This window comes from Propithecus coquereli, unplaced genomic scaffold (genome assembly GCF_000956105.1).
Source record: "Propithecus coquereli isolate 6110/MARCELLA unplaced genomic scaffold, Pcoq_1.0 Scaffold273, whole genome shotgun sequence".
Taxonomy (NCBI): Eukaryota; Metazoa; Chordata; class Mammalia; order Primates; family Indriidae; genus Propithecus; species Propithecus coquereli.
This window is the reverse complement of record NW_012148319.1, coordinates 2,614,515-2,637,496: the sequence shown is the minus strand read 5'-3', so window position 1 is coordinate 2,637,496 and position 22,982 is coordinate 2,614,515. Positions and strand designations below refer to the sequence as shown.

The following is a 22,982-nucleotide window of genomic DNA, read 5'->3' as shown; positions in this document are numbered from 1 at the left end:
GCCCGGCCCTCAGCATTTATTTTTAAAAGGCTATAGGATCATATCCATTTTTATTTATCAAAAGGTAATTTTGTTACAAAATCTACTTTTGAAAATAACTGTGTATTCTGTTAACATTTTTTTTTTAAACTAAGTGATTATTTGAACAAAATTGTAACAAATTATAAATGGATTATTTAAAATGTTAATTTTGGAGCATGCATCTATTGCTTGTGTTGTAAAATTACTTTCTTTTTTACCTTTTACTTTCTTTTCTCTCCATGTCCTTGTTCTTTACAAGTAATGGAGATATATTAAAAATTTCTGTGCTTAGGTTATTACATTGAAAATATTAACAGACAAAATGAACTTTAATAGAAGGAAAGTTACTAAATTCAATGACTTTTTTGTTTCTTACAGTGAACCTTGCACTTGCGCTAGCGGCGAATGATTCGGTAGGTGTTTGTTAATAGAAATATTAATTTATTAAAATGTTTTTAAGGCAGTGATAAAGAGCATATTGGTGTTTTTCATTTACTCTTTCAGAAGCTATATAGTGTAGTTTTAGTTAGTTGTGTGTTTCTAAGGAACTCAAAAAGCTGCCATCAGTATTGATTACATTTAATAATAACGATGCATTTAAGTGTTAACCATATATTGGTTGCTATATATGTCTCACCAAAGGCGTTGGCATTATAGCATGGAGGTCATATCCTAAGCCAGTTTTACCATTTATGATCTACAGAAGAATTATTCTGAGTTCAGTTTTTAAGTATTAGTAATTCAGGTTTTTTTTTTTTAAAGGTAAAAGATATTCTAAAAGTGGTATATATCCACTGAAACAAAATTCAAACAGAATATATGTGTAATATAAAACTGAAAGTTCATATACCCCATTTTCTTTTTTTATTTTTATTTTTTTTGAGACAGAGTCTCACTCTTTTGCCTGGGCTAGAGTGAGTGCCATGGCGTCAGCCTAGCTCACAGCAACCTCAAACTCCTGGGCTCAAGCGATCCTTCTGCCTCAGCCTCCCGAGTAGGTGGGACTACAGGCATGCGCCACCATGCCCGGCTAACATATACCCCATTTTCTTCTGAAGGATTAACTATAGGCTCTAGGTTTATGTATATCCTTTCAGCTCTTCCTCTGTCCATATTAAATTTTTTAAAAATACGTATTTGTGTATGTGTGTGCATACCACTTTCTGTGTTACACCTCATTCTTAATGGCTGCTCCATTAATGATTGGCCATAATATATTTAACCAGTTTCCATTTGATGAAATATTTAGATTGGTTCACATTTTTTTCCTATTCTAAATGATGCTACAGTGGAGTTCTTATATACTAAGTGATGATATTTTTGTAGGTTAGATTCCTAAAAGTAAAGCTACTAGGTCAAAAGGTATGTACACTTTAGATTATACTCCTAAAAGTTTGCTTCATTTTTTTTCAGCTATAGTTTTTTAGAGTACCCCTTTTTAACATTCTCAATAATGTTAGATTTTATCTATCTTTTTCGGTATTTAAAAGTAAAAATTAACATTGAATGTATTATGCAGTTCCATAAATTATTAGTTAGTTAATAAAAATGCACAGATATTTAAATATTGATTTTAATTTATCCTTCATTCCCATTTTATAAAATGCAGGCAAGAATAATAGGTTTAGCTGTGGCTATGCTTCTATCTTATTTTGTGCCCTTACTATGTAACTTCCAATAAGTTCCTATTTGATAGCATATATGAAAAAATAATGCGTGGTATCTATACAAGTATGTTATCAATGTGTGAAGTCCAGAATCTTCCAGAACCCAGAAAACTAGGCACATAGATGTTCATGTCTTCTGATGCTTGACTCTTTGTTACTTCTGAAAATTGGAAACTAATAAACAACATTTGTAATATTTTGATTATGTAAATTTTATTCACTGCAGCATAAATGGACTTTTACAGAAGAAAATGTAATTATGTTTCTTTAAAGTTGTGCTTCTAGAATGAGAAGATTCCAATGTCATGGTCAAATTTTTTCTTTTTAAATTTCTTTTCAGCTCTCTTCCTTTTATGGGGGATTTATTTTCGTATATTCCATCTTGTCCTCTTTCTTGAATTCTTTTTTTTTTTTTTTTTCCTCTGGGGACATCCTTGAGTCCTTGTATGGTTTGGTGGGCCGAATAATGGCCTGCCAAAGATGTTCACATCCTAATTCCTGGAACCTGTGAATATGTTGCCTTTCCTGGCAAAAGGGACTTTGCTGATGTGGTTAAGTCAAAGACCTTGAGATGAGAAGATTATCCTAGATTATCCAGGCAGGTCCAATGTAATCATAAGGGTCCTTGTAAGTGAAAGAGGCAGGCAGGAGAGGCAGAGTCAGAGTGATTAGATGTAAGGTTTCAGTCCACCATTGCTTGCCTTGGAGATGGAAAGGGACCACTTGGCAAGGAATGTTAGTAGCTTCTAGAAACTGGAAAAGACAAATGGATTCTGCCCTAGGGCCTCCAGAAGGTGTGTAATTCTGCCCACACCTTAATTTTAGCTCACTGAGATCCATTTGGATTTTTGTGGTAATTTCTTACAGAAGTAGGAAACTAATACGTATAGGAAGACAATTTGTTTAGTTCTTTAATTTCTAAGATGTCTTTATTTTGCTTTCGTATTTGGTAATTTAACTACATTGCAGTTAACTAGAGAATTCCAAGTTCAAAATAATTTTCTCTCTGAAATTTGAAAACAACATTCTGTTTCCTTATAGCATGCTATCGAAATGTCTGTTGTTAGTCTGATTCATATTGCTTTGTAATAACTTATGTTTTCCTTCTCAAAGCTCTTAAGGTTTTTTTTTTTTTTAATGTCTTTTAAGTTTAAAAGTGCCAAAACTAGGCTGGGTGCGGTGGCTCACGCCTGTAATCCTAGCTCTTTGGGAGGCCGAGGCGGGCGGATTGTTTGAGCTCAGGAGTTGGAAACCAGCCTGAGCAAGAGCGAGACCCCGTCTCTACTAAAAATAGAAAATAAATTAATCAGCCAACTACAAATATACAGAAAAAATTAGCCGGGCATGGTGGCGCATGCCTGTAGTCCCAGCTACTCGGGAGGCTGAGGCAGAAGGATTACTTGAGCCCAGGAGTGTGAGGTTGCTGTGAGCAAGGCTGACGCCATGGCATTCACTCTAGCCCAGGCAAAAGAGTGAGACTCTGTCTCAAAAAAAAAAAAAAAAAAAAAGTGCCATAAATATGTGTCTAATTATTGGCTTTGAAAAGTTTACTTGCTTAGAAATTGGCCTTGTGCTATCAAGACTTGAGTCTCTTTCAGCTTAGGGAGAATTTCTTCTTTTCATTGATTACTTCTTGTGATGTATTTGTGCTCTATCCAGAAACCTATTAGGTAGATATTGACCTTTATGCTTGTTAATTTTTCTCTCATATATCTATCCCTTTATCTTTTGCTCTGTGCTTTGAATGATGTCTAAGATTATTTTTCAAATGGCTATATTGAATTTTAGTTATTTAGCCCTTCTGAAATTTGTTTTTAATTTTGAAATTATATTTTTTTCCAGTTATCCAGAACTGTTTCCTATTTCCTACTTGCTGTTCCTTAAAAAAAAAAAAAGTACCATTCTCTTGAATCTCTCTAAGGATGCTAATTAGAATTAGTAAAAAGTGTTTTTCTTAATGATCTCTGTTTACTTAGGATGGTGATTCTTATAATGTAGCCCAGGCGACCAGCAGAATCAGCAGTATCTGGGATGTTAAACATATAAAATTTCAAGCTCCACCCCAAACCTACTGAATCAGAAACCCTGGGGATGGAGACCTGCAATCTGTGTTTTAACCAGCCCTCTAGGTGCTTTTGATGCATGCTAAAGTTTGAACCATCTAAACCATGGATCTAGATATTTGAATTTCTAATCTGCTAATGGCACCCTTTTTAGTTTTCTAGTGTGGTTATGGTTTTCTTAAGTGTTAAACTAGTTTTCTTCCCTTATTATTTCAATGGAATATGGAAGAAAAGGGAGATAAACATACATGTTTGTGTCGGCAACCTTATCGAGGTAAGAGCTAGTAATACATTTTTCTAGTAATGGTAATTAGGGTACTTAGTTACCCTGGAGAAAGGACCCTGTCCTTCTCTATGGTATGTTTCTGGGGCAAATAAAAAAAAAAAAGAAAGGACCCTGTCTTCCTTAAAGAAAGAAGGAAACAGGGAAAATTCAATGGATGGGAGGGTAGATAAGTTTGTAGGTGTGGGCCTCTTTTAATTTGGTTATCCTTTCAGCCAAAGCTTTGAGTCTTATAGACAATGTGAAGTTATTATGTATTAAATAATAAGGGATCAAAGGATGAAAAGAACAGTTTAAAAAGATGTCAGTTCCCTCATGTTAAATGCTGCTAGTCTTGATGAGGTGGTAGCTTGGGAAATTTCCTTTTTTCTATTTCTGTTTTTTTCCTTTCAGGCAGTAGGGATGAGGACAGCTTCCTCTTTAATGCCATGTGCATGACGGGGAAATTGACAACAAGAAAGGAAAAGCAGTGAGACAATCTCTGGGTCACCTCTTCAGAAAGCATTTAGTATCCTTAAGTGTTTTAGTCATGTTTGTAAAATCTCCCTTAAGAACATCTTTAGTATTCTCTTATCCCTATGGTGTTTTTTTTAAATTTTTTTGACATTTTGTAGCAAAGTTAGTGCAGAAATTATGACTAAAAAAGCCAAGAAATTTGAGCAAAATATTGTGATAATTCTAAGATAACATGATATAATACTATATTTTATGATTGACTACTATCTTGTTCTCTTTAATACGTTTATATATACTTAAGAAAGTGGGGCTGGGCATAAGAAAGAGGGGCTGGGCATGATGGTTCATGCCTGTAATCCCAGTACTTTGGGAGGCTGAGGTGGTAGGATCTCTTGAGGCCAGGAGTTCAAGATCAGCCTGAGCAGCATAGACCCCGTCCCTACAAAAAAATAGAAAAATCATCTGGGCATGGTGGCACGCCTGTAGTCCCAAGCTACTCAGGAGCCTGAGGCAGGAGGATGACTTTAGCCCAGGAGTTTGAGGTTGTAGTGAGCTGTGATGACACTACTGTACTCTAGCCCAGGTGACAGAGGGAGACCCTGTCTCAAAAAAAAAAAAAAAAAAAGAAAACAAGAAAGTTAAATAATACTCATATACTTGATTAATAGTGTTTATGATTAGGGAGCAGCATGTTTGGCTTAAATAATTTTTTGGAATATGAGCTACCACAGTACTACATGAGTATAGAAAAGAAGAGCTATATCTTTCCTATATGATTTTTAGGTATCCAGCATAGTCCAGGGGTCTGTTTCCCAACTTAAGATTTTTGTAATATTATACTTACTTAGAGGATGCTTGGTCTTTGGGGGAAGCTCAGCGTTCTTCTCAGTCCTTCTGTTTGCCTGAGCTGATACAGATGGCTTAGGTCCAGGGACATTTATTGGACATGGTGCTAGAATGTGTTACTTTAAGAGGTTAAAAGCTCCAGTCAGGATGGTGTCTTTGGAGCTTCTCTAGTGATTTATTGCCACACAATCTTAATTATTCTATGTATCTCCTGTTGTAAGAGGGGTATCGTAAGACCTGTTTCTGCTTAAACCACGTTTGCTTAAGATCCCACTAACTCTTTTCTCCCATCTTTTCTGTGGGTTGATACCTGTTTTTCAGCATTGGAATGGAAAAATCTAATAACGTAAGGTTGTAGGCCTAGGGGAAACAGATCCAGGAAGCTATTCATTTTACTTTTCATGTTGTCCTTAGTAATCTTTGAAGTGGATTGTGTAAGCCACAGGGAGGTATGTAAGATAGTCCATTAGGGTGTAGACAGAAAATTTTTCTTTTCTATTTGTATTAATTTTTATCGTTTAAAATTTTTCTTGTGTATGTCTTCTAATTTATATGATATTAGTATAGTAGCTCTAATATAATTTATAAAAAATATATTAACATACTGAGGATGTATGCCCGTTTTTTTTTTTTAACTGATTGGGATACATGATCAGAAAAGTTTGAATGTCACTGGCCTGGGAAAAAAAAATTTTGGGGTTGAACAATAAGTCCAGTTCAAAAGAAGACTACTTTGTGGATTAATGTGAAGGCCTTATTGGAATAGGGTGTAAATTTTCCCTGCCTTTGTCTTGCCTTTTGTACTTTCTTTGGGGATGTAGATAGGTAGTATTATGCAGAGCAAAATTTGAGGATCGTGTGTACTATGCATTTAAATATTGTATCCAGTGGTGTGCTAGAGCCAGCTCATACTGCCTTGTGAAAGCCGAGTGTTAAATTTCCAGTGAATTTTGTAAACGGATTTGTATCATGTTGTTAGCTTGAAATAGGCTGTTGTGAGAGTATTTAAACCATGGAGACTGGCAAACACTGAAAATCAGACCCCTCCCCCACCTCAAGCTGGTTGTTAAACATTTAATGGTACCCCACTGATCATATATATTAACAATCATATTTTTTGATTTTTCTCTTTTCTCTTTTTTCCAAACCACCCTTATTATGGATCTCATTCTTTTACAGTATAAATTTGATGCACAGTGTGGAAGAGCACTGAGACTAGAGAGGGAAACATAAAGGCCATCAGGAACCATTGATAAGCTCTGTGAGATTTCTGAGTCAATTCATTTCAGTTCAGTTTAGTTCAGCAAATATTTATTTAACACCTATAACACTCATTGCCAGATACCCTGGGAATATAAAGAAAAATAAACATGTACTGCGAAAGCTTGTAGCCTGCTAAGATGATATTCACAAAAGTTTAGTATATATAAATGTGTGTATATATTTATGTAAATATATGTATATATGTGTGTATCTGTCTATAGTTTTTGGTGGTATATAGCTGAAAGTGGTTCAGTAAGTTTCTTCTGTGAGAAAATGTTAATTAAAGCAATATTTAATAAGGTTTTATTGTGCTTCATAACAGAGTAGACACACTGTTTACTGTTTTCTTTCTTTTTTTTTTTTTTAGACAGAGTCTTGCTCTGTTGCCTGGGCTAGAGTGCTGTGGCATCAGCCTAGCTCACAGCAACCTCAAACTCCTAGGCTCAAGTGATCCTCCTGCCTCAGCCTCCCAAGTAGCTGGGACTACAGGCATGCACCACCATGCCTGGCTAATTTTTCTATTTGTAGTTGTCCAGCTAATTTCTTTCTATTTTTAGTAGAGACAGGATCTTGCTCTTGCTGAGGCTGGTCTCGAACTCCTGACCTCAAGTGATTCTCCCGCCTGGCCTCCCAGAGTGGTAGGATTACAAGCATGAGCCACCACGCCCAGCCTCACACTGTTTACTCTTAAAGGTTTTATAACCTAGTGAAGCCAAAAGCAAGAGAAATGTCTTAAAATGATAAGATATATTCACTGTCAAATATAGTAGTACATCTGTCCAAGATAACTAGTTTTTATTCCCGAGAAAAGCAGTCTTTTTTTTTTTAAGAGACCATTTTCATGAACATAATTATATTTGATTTTCACAGAAGCCTATAATGCAGTCCATGTAATATTTATCAGTTTTACAGTCTTTATTGATTCTGCCCTATCCTTGCCACATTTCATCAGCCAGCAAATATCCTTGTTTCTATCTCTGCAATATTTTTCCAGTATCTGTCACTCTATTTTCACTATTCCCACTGTAATTAAGGCTCACATTATCTCCTTTTGGCTCATTCATTCATTTATACCTAAAACAATTACTGAGTACCTAGTTTGTCTTAAGCACTGTGTTAGTTTGGAGGATACAGAAGTAAATGAGACATATAATCCCTGCTTTTGAGAAACTCACAGACTAGTAGACCACTGCAATGACCTCTTACCTGCTCGTGCTTAAATCCTTCTAGTACATAATGCCAGACTACTCTTACTGTTAGAATCACATTATTCCCCTGCTCAGAGTCACAGCTAAATGCCTTTGCTGGTATTCAAGATCCTCTATCATCTGGCTCCAGCCTACCTTTCTGAATTTAGTTATTCTTCTAAATGGTTCCTGTGCTCTAGCTAATCTGAGCTACTTGCTTAAGCCAGTCTGGGCTGGATATCCTATGCTTTTGATAGCTTGTAGTCATCTACATTTCTACAGGAATGTTTGCTTCACCTTTCTGCAGCTTTATATGTCCTGTCTTTCAGGCTACCATGTGTAGCTGTGCTGGTTATATCCTGCACAACGGTGCTGGTTGAGGGGATTGAGTGATGACAGAAATCCAGGCTCGCCTGTCTTGATGTCCACCTGTGGGCTGCTTTCTAATTCACACAAAGGCACTGTGTGAGGTGACCTTGCCTAGAGGGGCAGCTCAGTGAAGTGTTCCCTGAATTCTCCCCAAGTAAGGGTTCTTTCTCCATCTTATGAAATCCAGTAACACTGTTTATTTTCATTATTGTTACACTCATAAAGCCATTCTTGTAATTTTTATAATAATAAATAATATAATTATTGAGCATTTATTATGTGTCAAGCACTGTTACAAGTGCTTTATATGGACTGTTTTAATCCTCATGACATGGCTCTTAGCTTATTTACCCTCATAGCAATCTTATGGAAATAAGTACTATTTTGATCCTCATTGTAGGGAGGATGCAGAAATACATAGAGGTTAAGTAATTTGCTTGAAGTCATCCAGGAAGTAAATGGCAGAGCTAAGATTTGCATGCCAACCTAGATCCTGTGCTTTTAATCTACTTGGTATACTACTACTCCTATTTTAGCTAGATTCTCATGATTAAGAACTGCATTGTCTTCATCCTTGGCTACCCTCAGCAGCTAGCACAAATGTCTGTGACTTAGGAATATACAGGGAATGTTTGATACATGGATGAATTGATTGCACAGACAGATTTCAAAGTATGTAAGTACAAAGTTTTGTGTCTTTTTGCTTTGTTTTTTGAGGTGTGGTGTGGGATGGAAGCATTTGTTGTGACTTAGTTGCCTACACAGTGTTCTTTTCCTGCTTCTTAAAAAATGATGTACAGCTATGCCTTGCTTACTGATGGGGCTACATTCTGAGAAATGTGTCATTAGGTGATTTTATTGTCATGTGAACATGATAGGGTATACTTACACAAACCTAGATGGTAGAGCCTACTACACACCTAGGGTATAGGGCATAGCCTGTTGCTTTTAGGCTGCAAACCTGTACGATATGTTACTGTACTGAATACAGTAGGCAGTTGTAACATGGTCATTATTTTTGTACCTAAACATAGAAAAGGTACAGTAAAAATACAGTATAAAAGACAAAAAATAGTGCTCCTGTATAGGTCACTTACATTAATGGAGCTTGCTGAACTGGAAGTTGCTCTGGATGAGTCAGTGAATGAGTGGTGAGTGAATGTGAAGGCCTAGAACATCATTGCACACTTTTATACTGTGAGTGGTCCAGTGGGTTTGTTTACAATGACATCACCATAAACATGGGAGTCATGTGTTGTGCTATGACATTATGATGGCTACGGCATCACTAGGTGATAGGAATTTTTTAGCTCCATTATAATCTTACAGCACCGCTGTCACATGTGCAGTCCGTCACTGACTGAAATGTTGTTACGGTGCGCATGACTGTACTCCATAATTCTACTTGGCCCTCTTCTCATTTTATACTCCACCTAGTCATCTCAATTTTTCCTACTGCTCCAGTTACTACCTATGTGTCCTAGATGCCAAATGCGTCCACTAGCCTGGATATCCCTCCTGGGTGCCAGAACTGTCTGTATAGTTGTCTATAAGCATTTCAAACTTTACAAAGCATTTCAGACTTTACAAGGATTTCAAACTCAGCAAGTGTAAAACCCAACTCTTTTTCCCTGTAACTATGTTTGTACCATAAGAGTCATGTGGTTCTTTCCCATCCCCCAAATTACAGTCACCTGTTTCTGCTGATTCTGCCATTAAAGCTTTATAGAATCTGTCCTCTCATTTCATTCCTTTAATGCCACTGAATTATTCAGGCCCATATTGTGGATGTTCTGTGATGGCTTCTCTCACTGTTATTCTGGTATTCTTATTCTCTGTTTTCTCTGCTGTGATGCTCTGAGGTAAAGAGTAATACTTCCCATGTTATTTTATAAGGGTTTGTTTACTTATCTCCTCTGTTAATCTGTGAACCTTTGGGGTACAATAATTTTGGTCTTTTTCCTTGTTTTAATCCTCACTGACTGGTCCAGTAACAGCACATAGGAGACTATTGATAAATGTTAGTAATGACCATGGAACATGTTAACTGAAGAGTGGTTGTGAATGAATGAATGAATGAATAAATAAATAAATAAAATATACATGGCAAATTCCAAGTGTTGTATAAGGTGTCTGTAGTTTGTTCAATGTAAATTATACTTTTTTTCCTGAGCAAATGAAGTAATTAAAATCTAAATGGGATAATGTATGTGAAGTGCTCTGCACAATGGCTGTCCCATAGTTAAGTTTTAAATAAATTTTTGGTATTGGTGGCTAAGTAAAAGCTTTTGTAAGTAATATTTCAAAATAAAAGTTGATGCACATTTCATTTACTTGACAATTTTAGCAAAACTTAAGTTCTTATTTTCCATTGCTACAATGAGTCATTAACAAACATTTTAATCAGATTTAAAGATGGGAAGGGAAGCAGTATCATTGTGAAAGAGTTTGTATTTCTTTGGTTATTCTTTTTCATTGATGTTTACCTCAAAATATCTATTTTTTTCCCCATGATCACACAATGCCACTTCTTTCCAGATGTACTGCTTTTTTAGAGTACAGTAGTGCAATCATAGCTCACAATAACCTTGAACTCCTGGGTTCAAGCAATCCTCCTGCCTTAGTCTCCTGAGAAGCTAGGACTACAGGCATACACCATCACAGCTGGCTAATTTTGAAAAAAATTTTTGTAGAGATGGAGTGTCGCTATGTTGCCGAGGCTGGTTTCAAACTCCTGGCCTTAAGCAGTCTTCCTCCCTTGGCCTCCTAAAGTGCTGGGATTACAGGCATGAGCTACCGTACCTGGCCAGGAACTATTCTTATTAGCTAGTATAGTACACCAAATGCCAGGCTTTATGTATTATAATCTGCAGTAGTAGTTATGATGTGAATTTGGACTAAATATGGATTATACTGTGTTTCTCACAATTACATGTGGGAAGTCCTGATGTATACCACTTAGTTCAAGTTTATGAGGTTGGGGGCTCATCTTTTCTTTAACACCAGTGTTGTAAAGGGGTTACACTATATTAAATTATATTAAATTAACCCGTTCTTGATGTCTTTATTATAGCTTGGAAGTATATACAACAGATACATTTCTTATAAAAAGTATTTTGTTTCTTACATGACATGAGTTCTAAAAAATATTGTTTTCAGTGTTAAGGTTAGCCATTTTGGAGGAAGGGGGTGCTGTTTTTGTTTAAAGTATAGTTATTTTAAAGTCAGAGGGGAAACTGGAGAAAGAGGTCAGATTCAGAAGGAACAATTACAGAATCATTTTTTCCATTTTCCAATTCAAAGGTAATTCTTGGTAAGAAATGTGTTTTATAAGTGCTTTTGAGTTTATACATTTTATATCTGCTGAAAGAGAGACTCATAAAATATATTTGTAATAACAGAGCAAAAGTCTACTGAAACCAAGAATTTCTTTTAGGATAAGAAATGGGGAAATACTCATCATAGTTGGATTGGCTCATCCACTATCCATAGTGGATAAATTTTCTTGCATGTATTTGATAATTGTCATATCTACACACACACTTTCATATATTCATTCACCAAATGTTTATTGAGGGCCTGTCATCTCCTGGGTGCTCTGCTTGGCATGGGGGATATAAAGTTGAAAAAGCCCTGCCGCTGTCCTTATCTTAGTTGATTTATAGCCCAGTGACTATTTGGGAGATTGTGGTTTCTAGTTTGTTCCAGGCTCTCTGTATGACTTGATGATTCTTTGATTGTCTCCAGTCTACTTCTCATTTACTACAGATGCTCTTCCAGATATTTTCTACTCTCATCAAGTCTTCTATCCCATTCTAGTTTCTTCATTTCCAGCACATGGTCTTGCTTTCTATTTTGTATGAAAGATGGGCTTTTCATTGGTAATTTCTTTAATGTTCTCTCCCCCTATCAAGTGTATCTCTATATAGTTATCATTACATCTTTCCCTCCTGCCTCAGAGGAAGAGATGGCAGTCAGATACCTCTATGTGGGCTTTTGATCCTTTGTTTCTGGACTTTTCTAGGACTTTGACTTATTAATTCCTTTTTTGTTATCTTCAGTTTCTTTCCTGATTACTTCCTCTTGGTCTATAGACCTACTCATACACACTGAGAAATCAAAATGTGTATTTGTTGGGTGAGTGAATGAATCAGCAGACCTTCTTTAGCTCCTGCTTCCTCTCAAATTTCTGCCCTCCCTGTTACTTTTCTTGTATAGCCATATATGAGAGAGTAGTCTATACCAGCTGTGTCAGTTTACCCAATTCTCATTCACTTTTCAACTTCTGTGATTTTGACTTCTTCAAATCACACTATTGAATCTCTTCTAGTTACCAATGGTCTGCCAAAATAAAAATATATTTGTTCCCTTTCTTTCTTGGTTCTATTTGATTTTACTTGATTTCCTGTTGTATTTGATACTGTTCACCACAGGTGCTGACCTTAGAGAATCTTTTTTTGCCTGGCTTTCATGGTATCATTCTTTCTTGATTCCACTCTCTTTTTCACCCTTTCAGTTTCCTCTCTAACTTTTCAGACTATTCCATTACCCCATCTTCATATTTTTCTCCCTCATACTTATACATCCTCCCTTTGTCTTCATATGCTGCTTCTGTATTCTCTACCTCTTTTTAAAAATCTGACCCTTATTTTTAATAGTTGACTCAACATCTCCATTTGATGTTCTACAGATACGTCAGATTTAAATTATCTAAATGGAACCAGCATACTTTTCTTCCTCTCCTAAATCTTCTGTTCCTGTATTCCTTATATGTTACCACTACCTGTTTCAGTTGTTGATTGATGTGTAGACTGCACTAAACTTGATGTTGTAAAGCAACACCATTTTATTATGCTCACATTCTAGGGGACAGGATTCTATAGGACAGGAATTTGGACAGAGCACAACAGGATGGCTTGTCTTGTCTTTGTTTTACAATATTTGTGGCTTTAGCTGGGAAGACTCAAATGGCTAGGGGCTAAAATTGTCTGGAGGCTCTTTGCTTGCATGCTTGGTACCTGAACTGGGATGACTTGAAGGCTCAGTTCAGCTGGTATTGTTGATTGGAGTGCTTTTACATGGCTATTCCATGTTTCATGGGCTTCCTCATGGTATGGCAGCCTCAGTTTAGTTGGACTTCTTACTTGGTGGCTGAGAGCTCCAAGAGTTACTGTCCCAGTAAAAAAGGAGGAAGCTGTATGGCCTTTTGTGACCTAGCCTTGGTAGTTAGGATGGATTCTTGATTGAAATAGTCATGTGCCTTCCCAAAATCAAGGGGAGGGGACATAGACCTTACTTCTGATTAGAGAGGTGTCAAAAAACTTGAAAGCTTGACATCATCCTTGTCTTTCATCTCTCCCATCCTACTGTACCTTCTGTATGTCAGTCACTAAGTGCTGGTCTTTTTTGTTTTAGAAATATCTCTTTTTCCTCACTATCATAAATCTAGGTAAGAATTTGCCGTCTTTCACTTAAGAGTTTTCCATAAACTCTTAATTGATCTATTTAAGCTTACCTGCCTTAAATTAAATATTGATTCCTCATATTGTTTATTGGATAGTTTTTATTGCGTACAGCCTCTGTCTAAATTGCTTAGCTTTGTTCTTAGAAGGTGGGTCTGTCTAATTTTCCACTCTCTGTACTTTGCTGGTACTGCTCCTTTGCACTGAGTGTCTTCCTTGCCTTCATCACCCAGCTTCTGTCATCCTTTAGGTCTCAGGTTGGATGTCACTTCCTTTGTAAAGCCTTCTTGGTGACTTCAAATACTGTTACTTTCTCCTCTATTGGTTCATATGTTTATCTCATGCTATTAGAGTGACCATGACTTCCACAAGGTCAGGGACTGCATCTTAAATCATCTGCCACGATTGCCTGGTCCATTGTTACATAGTAAATGCTAAGTGACTGAAAATAGATTACACATTGGTAAAAGTCTCCAAAGGTTTGAATGAGATACTAGGTTTTCTAAAATGTACATACTATTACCAGGGAGCCCTTCTTGCCTTGAGAGAATTATGTTTAGAGAAGCTTTTAAATAAGGGAGTTTACATGCTCTGCTTCAACATTTTTATTTCAGTTAAAACATACAGCAACAGCCAAAAACTTATATTTGAAATGTTATACTTAATGTGCCAAAAAATTTAGCAAGGTGGGCAAGTATTAGATTTAAAAGAAGCTTTGATAAGATTAGAGGCTCTGAGAATAAAATTGAAATCAGAACAGCATTGTTTTTGGTTGTGGCATTTGAGAGCTTTAATTTTGGCCGTGAAATATTTCACATGACAGATTTCGTTCCAGCCTGTTTCTTTCTGGTCAGAAACATGTGGTAGTTCACTTTTGGCAGTTGTATGTACTATGTGAAAGGGCTGGGGTCAGCACCCTGTGCAGAAATGGGTCAATGAGCTTTCAGATGAAAGGGAAAACATTTTTTAAAGAGCCTTTATTTATTGCTGGTGTAATAAGACAAAATAATTATGAGCTTGAACCTCTCACCATGTTCTTACTTCCTTCTTCATCTCTCAAATGCTTTGCCAAATTAACCACATCAACCAATTTTACAGAGAATGGATTGCTTAAGAAGCTTATTCAGAAAGTCTCTCTTTTGTCTTCCAAAAGGACATAAGTTTCCATTGTACTTCTCTAAAAATCTTAAATGGCTACTTAAAGGGAGCAGGCAGCATGTTCTACTTCAGTGAATGATAAAGTACAACCACCTATTTTTCAGCTGAGCTGGGAGGAAGAACACTATCCTACTGTTGCTTTCAAAGATGATTTTATTACTGTCAGGACAGATAACAAGCTAGGATTTTCTAAGAGCAATAAATGACAAGTTGGATTATTTCCTGTGGCTCTTAAACAATGTAACATTCTTGAATAAAGAGAGGGAAGTACTCAGGTAGTCTTTGAAGGAAGTCTAGATCCCCTGCATAGAGATAATGTTGCTCTCTGTTTCGATTTTTCCTGACTAGAACTGGAAGCATAAGCCTTTTCCAAACCCTGGAACAGCCTTTGCTCTCAAATTTGTGCTGGAATGTTATCTGGAGTGTGATGGGGCTCTTTGCCAAATCACTGTGGAAACTGATCAAGGTGCCAGTCCTGTCCATTGGGTTATTTGCCGTGGCTTAAAAAAAGGATGACCAACCTGTCTAATCCTATTCCTTACATATGCATTTTCTTTAAAAATGATAAAAAATATTGCTTACTTAAGAGAGAATAGGATATCTTTAGCATGTTTCCATTAGGCTATTTAAAATATTTTATGCAGCTGAAGGGTATCCCAGCCAAGAAACATTAATGAAAACTATCATTCTGGATGGGCATAATCCCATTGGTTTGTCATTTTGTCTGTTGGCCTCTGTGCTGATGTATGCAACAGAATAACAAATGCTAAATTTCCATTTACCTGTTTAGTGATGGAGAGGAACTTGTCATAGAAATTAAGGCATGAGTATTATTTTATCATACAATTGCCAAGTGAAATGTGGTTTAAATGGTGGTTTCAGAGACATAAAAGTTAAAACTATCTGTGAGCAATTAAGACGATTAAATATTCAGATTTTGTAATCCAGTAGCACATCTTCTGAAATGACCAGTCTGTAGCTGAAGTTAGGGAAGGGAAAACTTACAGTAATCTTTAGATGTCTGAATCTTGACAGTCCCTTCTATTCCCTTAGTCAGAAACTGCTGAACAGAGGAGGAAGATCTGAGCAGAAACTGTCTGGGAGGTTATGTGGTGATAATAGAAGAGTGTTTTTTAATTAGTTAATTTTAAAAATGAAGGTGAAATTCACATTGATAGAGGTTTGGGTTGTGAGCCACACTGATTACATTGTGAAGGTTTTGTTCCATTTTCAAGGTCTGATCCTGATTGAAAGGCAAAATGGGAATTTGGATGATTGAGGCTTTTCCTCTTCGTTGTTTCAAATAACATGCTTTCCTTCAATGTCCAATTAAGTCTGTTTGTATGAAAGAAAATCGAGGGTGTGATACTCAGTGCTTCTACAAATAAGAATAATTTTATTCATTCATTCGAGAATTTGCTGAGTATTTACCATGTGCTTTACCAGGCATTTTTCTGGATCCTGGAGATACAGTGATCAAAAGGTCAAAGTTTGTATCTTTAAGAAGTTTACAGTCTAGTGGAAGAGACATAATAAACATATGTTTTAAGTAGTAATTGTTATGAAAAATAATAAAGCAGTGTATGGAAATAGAAAGTGGTGGGAGGTGCTATTTTAGATAGGGTTGTTAGGGAAAGGATCTCTGAAGACATGACATTTCAACAGAAGTCCGAATGAATTGAGAAACAGGAAGAGCAAAAGCCCTGAGGTGGAATCAACTTGAATTATTTGAAGAATAGGGAGATGGTCAGTGCGACTAGGGTGGACTAGAGGAGAGGTAGGTAGGGGCATGTCATGCAGAGCCTTATAAACCATGGTAGAAATGTGGAGTTTTTCCTGAATACAATGTAGTGGATTTTTCACCAGAACAGTGACATGGTCTGATTTACTCCTGAAAAGGATCTAGCTGTTGTATAGAGAATACACTATAAAGGAAAAAGAAGGGAAACAGAGAAATTAGCCAGTAGCTAATGAAGGAGTCTAGGTTAGAGATGATAGCTTGGACTGTGGCGATAGAGGTAGTGGTAAGTACTTAGGTTCCAAAAATATTTTGAAGATGGAATGAGGAGGACTTGCTGATGAATTGGAAAGAGATGGTTCTTTTTGTTTTTTGTATAGTAAAATGTACATAACATAAAATTGACCATTTTAATGAATTTAAAGTGTACAGTTCAATACATTCACATTGTTATGTAACCATTAACACTATCTGTCCCCAGACCCTTTTCATCATCCCAAACTGAAGCTCTGTATTCATTAAACGGTACCTCCCCATTTCCCCCTGCTCCCAGCCCCTAGTAACCACCAATTTGCTTTCTGTCTCCAGGAATTTGACTGTTCTAAGTAACTCATACAAGTGGAATCATACAATGTTTGTCCTTTTATGTCTGGCTTATTTCATTAGCAAAATGTTTTCAAGATTCATCCATGTTGTAGCATATATCAGAATTTTATTTCTTTTTAGGTTCTTTGGTTTTAGTTTTAGCAACTGTGTGAATAATAGTGAAATTTCATGAGATGAAAAAGATGGAAAAAGGAGAGATTAGGGATTAAAATCAGTTCTTTTTTTTTTTTACACAAGTCTAAAATGCTCAATAGACACCCAAGTGGATATGTTAAGTCCAGAGCTCAGAGAAGTGGTTGGGCTAGAGATTTAAATTTGAGTGTTCTCAGAGTATGTGTGGTATTTAAAGCTATGGAACTGAGTAAGATCACTTCGGAAGTAAGAGGAGACTTGAGAAAATGGTCTTTTAACTAGTACAATTTAAAGTTGTGATAAAGGAATACATATATTCTAAGATTTGTCTGAATTGCTAAATTTAGATAAATTAGTTTTAAAAAATGGCATTGGTTTGAAATGTTCTAATTGGTACAGCACATTGGCTTTAAGCAGTTGTTTGCTTGCCATTTTGTTAGCCAATTCTCTTACTTTCTTTGGCTTAAAATAGTGTTAAGCTTTGTTCTTTTAGTAGTTCTCTGAGAAATTAAAAAAATTTTGTGTCAAGGTGAATTGGGTACTGACTAGAATGGTTATTTCTAGAAACTATACAGAATAGAAATTTTATCATAGTTGGGGCAATTCAGAAATTAATAGTTCCTTGTGATAATAGGATGGAGGGGGCTTGTTTATGAATGAAGTATTTTAGTGAGCTAACAGCAGCTGTGCATGACTAAGGATGGCACCTATCCAGGGGAAGGATGTTTTGGGGAAAATTTGTATACTTTTTTTTTTTTTTCTTTAACAACAGTGAGGCTTAGGCTTTTTAGTTAGACTATTGGTGTCTTTTCTTTTCCAAAGGATTAAGTTTCAAAAGAGGGATCAGACCACTCTGGTGGGGTGAGATGGGGGTGGAGGAAATATTTGGAACAAGAGGGATGTTTGCAGCAGTACTGGGGTAGAACTTTCCCTAGACACTGTGGTTCATAGGCATTTGACCAAGTACTTAAGAAGCAAATCTTAGTATCACTTGTTTTTTCTCCATTTAATGAGACTTGCTCAGCTTGATTAGCTCCCAATTTTGTCTTTATAATGGTTGTACCATGGAGCTTGTGAATACCAATTCTTTTGAAAGAACTTTCCCCATTATAAGTAATACATGTTTTGAGCATCACATCTTTGCAAAAGTAGTCTGGTAGTAGAAATAGTTTTTGTAATGGAGAAAAAAGGGATTTGGTTTCATGTTGCTGAAGGATGTTATAATTAAAAGAAAAAGGAAAATTTGAGAATCTAGAGAGTATACCAAATGTCATTTTTGGAGGAGGAAATTGAAGTCAGGAAAGAATAGACTTGCTTGGAAACAAGTCCTATAAATGGAACTTGAGTAGCTAACATCTGCCTCTGACAAATTCCCCTGCAAGGCTGCTATTTTTCCTTGTAGTCCTTGAGTTAGGGCTCTGATATTTTCATATTTGCCATGGAAATGATTGTGATAATATAAATGATGTTTTATTTTTATACATGATTAGATATGGAAGATGGAAGCCAGCTGTTGTTTAAGTGCATGTCTTATGAAACACTGCAGGAAATATGACATAGGCAGTAGTAAATCAGTGGTGGCAGAGATGGTATTGCTGAGGCTCATGGAGCAGGGATGGGGCAGACAACTTATTTCGTTTCTCTTGGTTACTGCTGGTTTTTGTTCTGCCAGAGTTAGGTAAGTTAGCCCATTACATCACATAGCCTGTGGTCGTATGATTTAGTTTGTGAAACTGGGTAACCCAAGGCATTCTTTTAAAGCATGTTTATTAACTACCTGCTATAAGTCAGGCACTGTGGTAGGAATTTTGGGTAGAGTGGTGAATAAAACATTCTAAGTTATTTCTGTTGTAAGTGCCACAAAGAGAAATCCTATTGTCAGGAGAGCATATAACAGGATGCTGGTCCTAATCTGAGAGATGAGAGACTTCCCTCAGGGAGTAATATTAATTACATCTGCCTTCCTCCAACCACTGTTGCTCCTTATATATCCTAAGGGCAGTGGGAAACAATTTTAAGCAGGGTATGGACTTGATCAGATTTGCTTAAAAATTACTTTACTATTGCATGGAGAATGGAGGGGATATTAGAGTGAACACAGGCAACCATTTTAGGCTACTATAGAAACCTAAGCAGGAGAGTATGGTGATGTCTTGGACTGAGGTGTTGGCACTGGAGATGCAAGAGGAGGTAAAATTGGTAGGTGTTGGTTATGAGTTAGATATGAGAGGAGAGGAAGGGTCAAGGATGACCTCCATTCCAGGTTCTTGACTGTATAACTGAATTGATGGCAGATACATTTTCCTAGTACATTTGAAAAATAATATGTGTATTTTCAAGTTTGGTATACAGAATTGCCCCTGCTTATGAAAATTCACAAATGTGTTGGACTTTTCCAGTCATCTTTTGGTCAAGATGGAAAAGCACAATACTTTTCAGCCTGTACCGTTTTACCTACTAATATTAATAAATAATATATATCTTTGATTAGGTCTTGCTAATTGTCATAATTGACTAGAGTCCTAGTAGTCTTTTTTAAACAGCTTTATTGAGATATAACTCACACATTGTACAATTCCTCTATTCAAAGTATACAATTCAGTGGCTTTCAGTATATTCACAGAGTTTTATATCTATCACCACTAATTTTAGAACATTTTCATTACCCCCAATAAGCCTTTCACCCCTTAGCTATCACTCCTCAATTCCCCCATGTACCCAAGCTCTAGGCAACTACTAATGTACTTCTGTTTCTATAGATGTGCCTATTTTGGACATTTCATGTAGATTGAATTGTCTTAGTTTGGGCTACTATAACAAATTACCATAGACTGGGTGGCTTAGACAACATTTATTTCTCACAGTTCTGGAAGCGGAGAAGATCTGTGTTCTGGCTGAGGCCCTCCTTCCTGGTTTGTAGATTGCCTTCTTCTCATTGTGTTAATATTATGTCGTCACATGGTGGAAAGAGAGTGAGAGAGCTTTCTGGGGTCCCTTTCATAAGGGCCCTAATCCCATTCATGAGGGATCCACCCTCATGGTCTAATTATCTCCCAAAGGCCCCACCACCTAATACCTTTACATTAGGGATTAGGATTTTGGGGGGCACAAATATGACAAATATGTAGTCCATAACAGGAGTCATACAATATGTCTTTTGTGACTGGTTTCTTTCACTTAGCATAATGTTTTCAAGGTTCATCTATGTTATGGTATATTTCAGTACTTGATTTCTTTCTATTGCTGAGTCATATTCCATTGTATGGATATACCACATTCTATTTATCCATTTCATCAAGTTGATGGACATTTGGATTGTTTTCATTTTTTGGCTATTATGACTAATATTGCTATGGACATTTGTGTATGAGTTTTTGTGTGGGCGTATGTTTCAGTTCTCTTAGGTATATATCTAGAAATGGCGTTGCTGGGTGATATGAAAACCCTATGTTTAACTGTTTAAGGAACTTCCAGACTGTTTTTCAAAGTGGCTGCACCATTTCACATTCCTCCTAACAGTGCACGAGGATTCCAGTTTCTCCATATCCTTGCCAATACTCATTTTTTGTCTTTTACATTATAGTCATCTTTGTGGGTATTAAGTGGTATCTTGTCATTTGATTTGCATTTCCCAAAAGTGATTCTGTTGGACTAAAATGATAATGAGATTGAAGCTGGGCAGTTTACTCACTGATATAGAATTTAAGAAGTCATTTTATTCATTAGAGAGTAGAGATGAATTGGCATATACAAGTAATTATTTTTAGTATTTTGTAAGGCTTTACATTGTCTTTATGATTCTTTTTTTAGCAAATAACAGTTAAAATGTATTTTGTACCTTAAGTTCAACAAAGTTTGAGTTACCTCAAAAATAGTTTCCCCCAAATCCCAAAGTATTTTTGTTGTATTTTTCTTTCCCTTTAAGCTACAATGGTTATCTCTTTGGCCCCTGAACAACATAGTTGAGAATGTTTAAGTGATTATGGACAAATACAATTGGACAATACAACAACCATCTGTCCTAGATGATGTATTTACCCATGGGTGCTACCTTCACAAAGCCTCCATCCTTGTGAGGAAGACTATACACACACACACACACACACACACACACACACACACACATAAATATTTACATACAAGGAAGATGTGGCAAATGCAGCAGTTGGTGGGTATAAACAGAGTATGTTAGCACTAGAACAGAGAGAAATTAATTCGAGGCCTTAAAAGGGAATACTTTGAAGACTAGGTAGAGTTTTGGCAGGTAGAAAAATAACAGAAAAGAATTCTAGAAGGAACTATGTGAACAAAGGCATAGTAGCAAGAAATTACAAAGTGTTTGGAACAAAAAGTAGTCTGTATGGCTGTAGTATATTGTGATTGGGACCAGAAGGCTAGTGGGGAATCCAGCTGAAGGATTGGATGCATATGACATGTAATGGAGTATGGATTTTGTCCTACGATCAGTGGGATACCGTAGAAAGTTTCCACTATCGTATATTTCACTTTAAAAATCCATGCTTTTCAAACATAAGATTTATAGTGATGTTAGAGAACAAATTAGACAGATTGGAGGTAGATAATAGCCAGAGTGAGAGTTGAATTATCAACTAAAATGGACGTAAAGATAGGGGTTCATTATTTCACATAACAAGAAGTCTGGAAGTTATAGAGTTGGTTAAAAAGTATCTCAGCTATATCAGTGCTCTGGAGTGGCATTTCTGCATTTCTCTTGGCTTAATACTTAGGGTCACAAGATGGCTGCCTCACTCAGTTGCAAAGAGGAAGAAAAAGGGTGTGTTCCCTTATTTTTATTTTTATTTATTTATTTTTTTGTTGTTGTTAGGAAAGAAAACTTTCACCAGACACTCCCTAGCTTCACTGACCAGGATCGGATCTAATGACCATGTTTTAGCTGCAAGGGAGGCAGGGAAAGCAGAGGATCTGACCTTTTCTACCTTTACAGTGGGAGTTGAGTTCTGCTTGTGAAAAGAATGGGTAGGGGTTACAGGTGGGAAGCAACCAACAATGTCAACAGATAAGAATATCCTCTAGTTGTCAAAAAGCAAAGGAAGAAGGAAGAGATAGATTTAAGAAAGAGATTAGAAGGGAGGGAGGTACTGAAAATGAGTACCGGTTTTGGTGGTGAATGAAAAAATGGTGATGCCATTTACCAAAATGAATTTCCCAATCTAAAATTGAATTGAAGTCAATTAATATCACTTACTTGAATCTAAAGCTCAATGTTTGGAACCTTATAATTCCACCGTCTAATCACTAAACCTAATGGAACATAGGGGAGGCAGTTGGAAGTAGTACAGTGGTTTTTAAATGCTACTCTAAGGACCAGTGCCAACTTGCTGTGTAAGAATCACCTGGGAGCTTGTTAAATAAATCAGAATCTCTGGGAATTGGTATTTTTAGGTCTAGAATTTGACCATCAATTTTGTTAACAAGCTCCCTAGGTGATTCTGATACACAGCTAGGTTTGGGTACTTGTGGTAGAAAAAGTGTGGGCTTTGGATTCAGGCAAACTTGAATTTGATCCCAACTCTTCACTTACTAACCTGTGAGCTTGGCAAGGTACTTGACCTCTCAGAGCTCAGGTTCCTCATCTATGTAATAATAATAATAATAATGGCTACTTTACAGAGCTTTTGTGAAATATAAAGATATTATATATGTAATGCCACTAGCATAATGTTTGACACGTAGTAAGGATTTATTAACT

General features: G+C 36.4%; 1 protein-coding gene across 2 annotated transcripts in view; it reads left to right on the top strand.

The window, feature by feature from the left end:
* Positions 1–22,982, top strand: part of NUBPL (nucleotide binding protein-like) — a 213,973-nt gene that overhangs the window by 6,432 nt on the left and 184,559 nt on the right. Inside the window, exons 1-2 of one of the 2 annotated variants that reach the window (XM_012647883.1) lie at positions 13,946–14,044; positions 22,853–22,857. Coding sequence is in view for 1 of the 2 variants with exons in the window: in XM_012647882.1 (XP_012503336.1) it covers positions 400–434 (35 nt within the window). In the remaining variant the exon portion in view is untranslated. Of the gene's footprint in view, positions 1–399; positions 435–13,945; positions 14,045–22,852; positions 22,858–22,982 lie in introns of those variants that run through there. The other variant, XM_012647882.1, reaches the window with a different exon arrangement.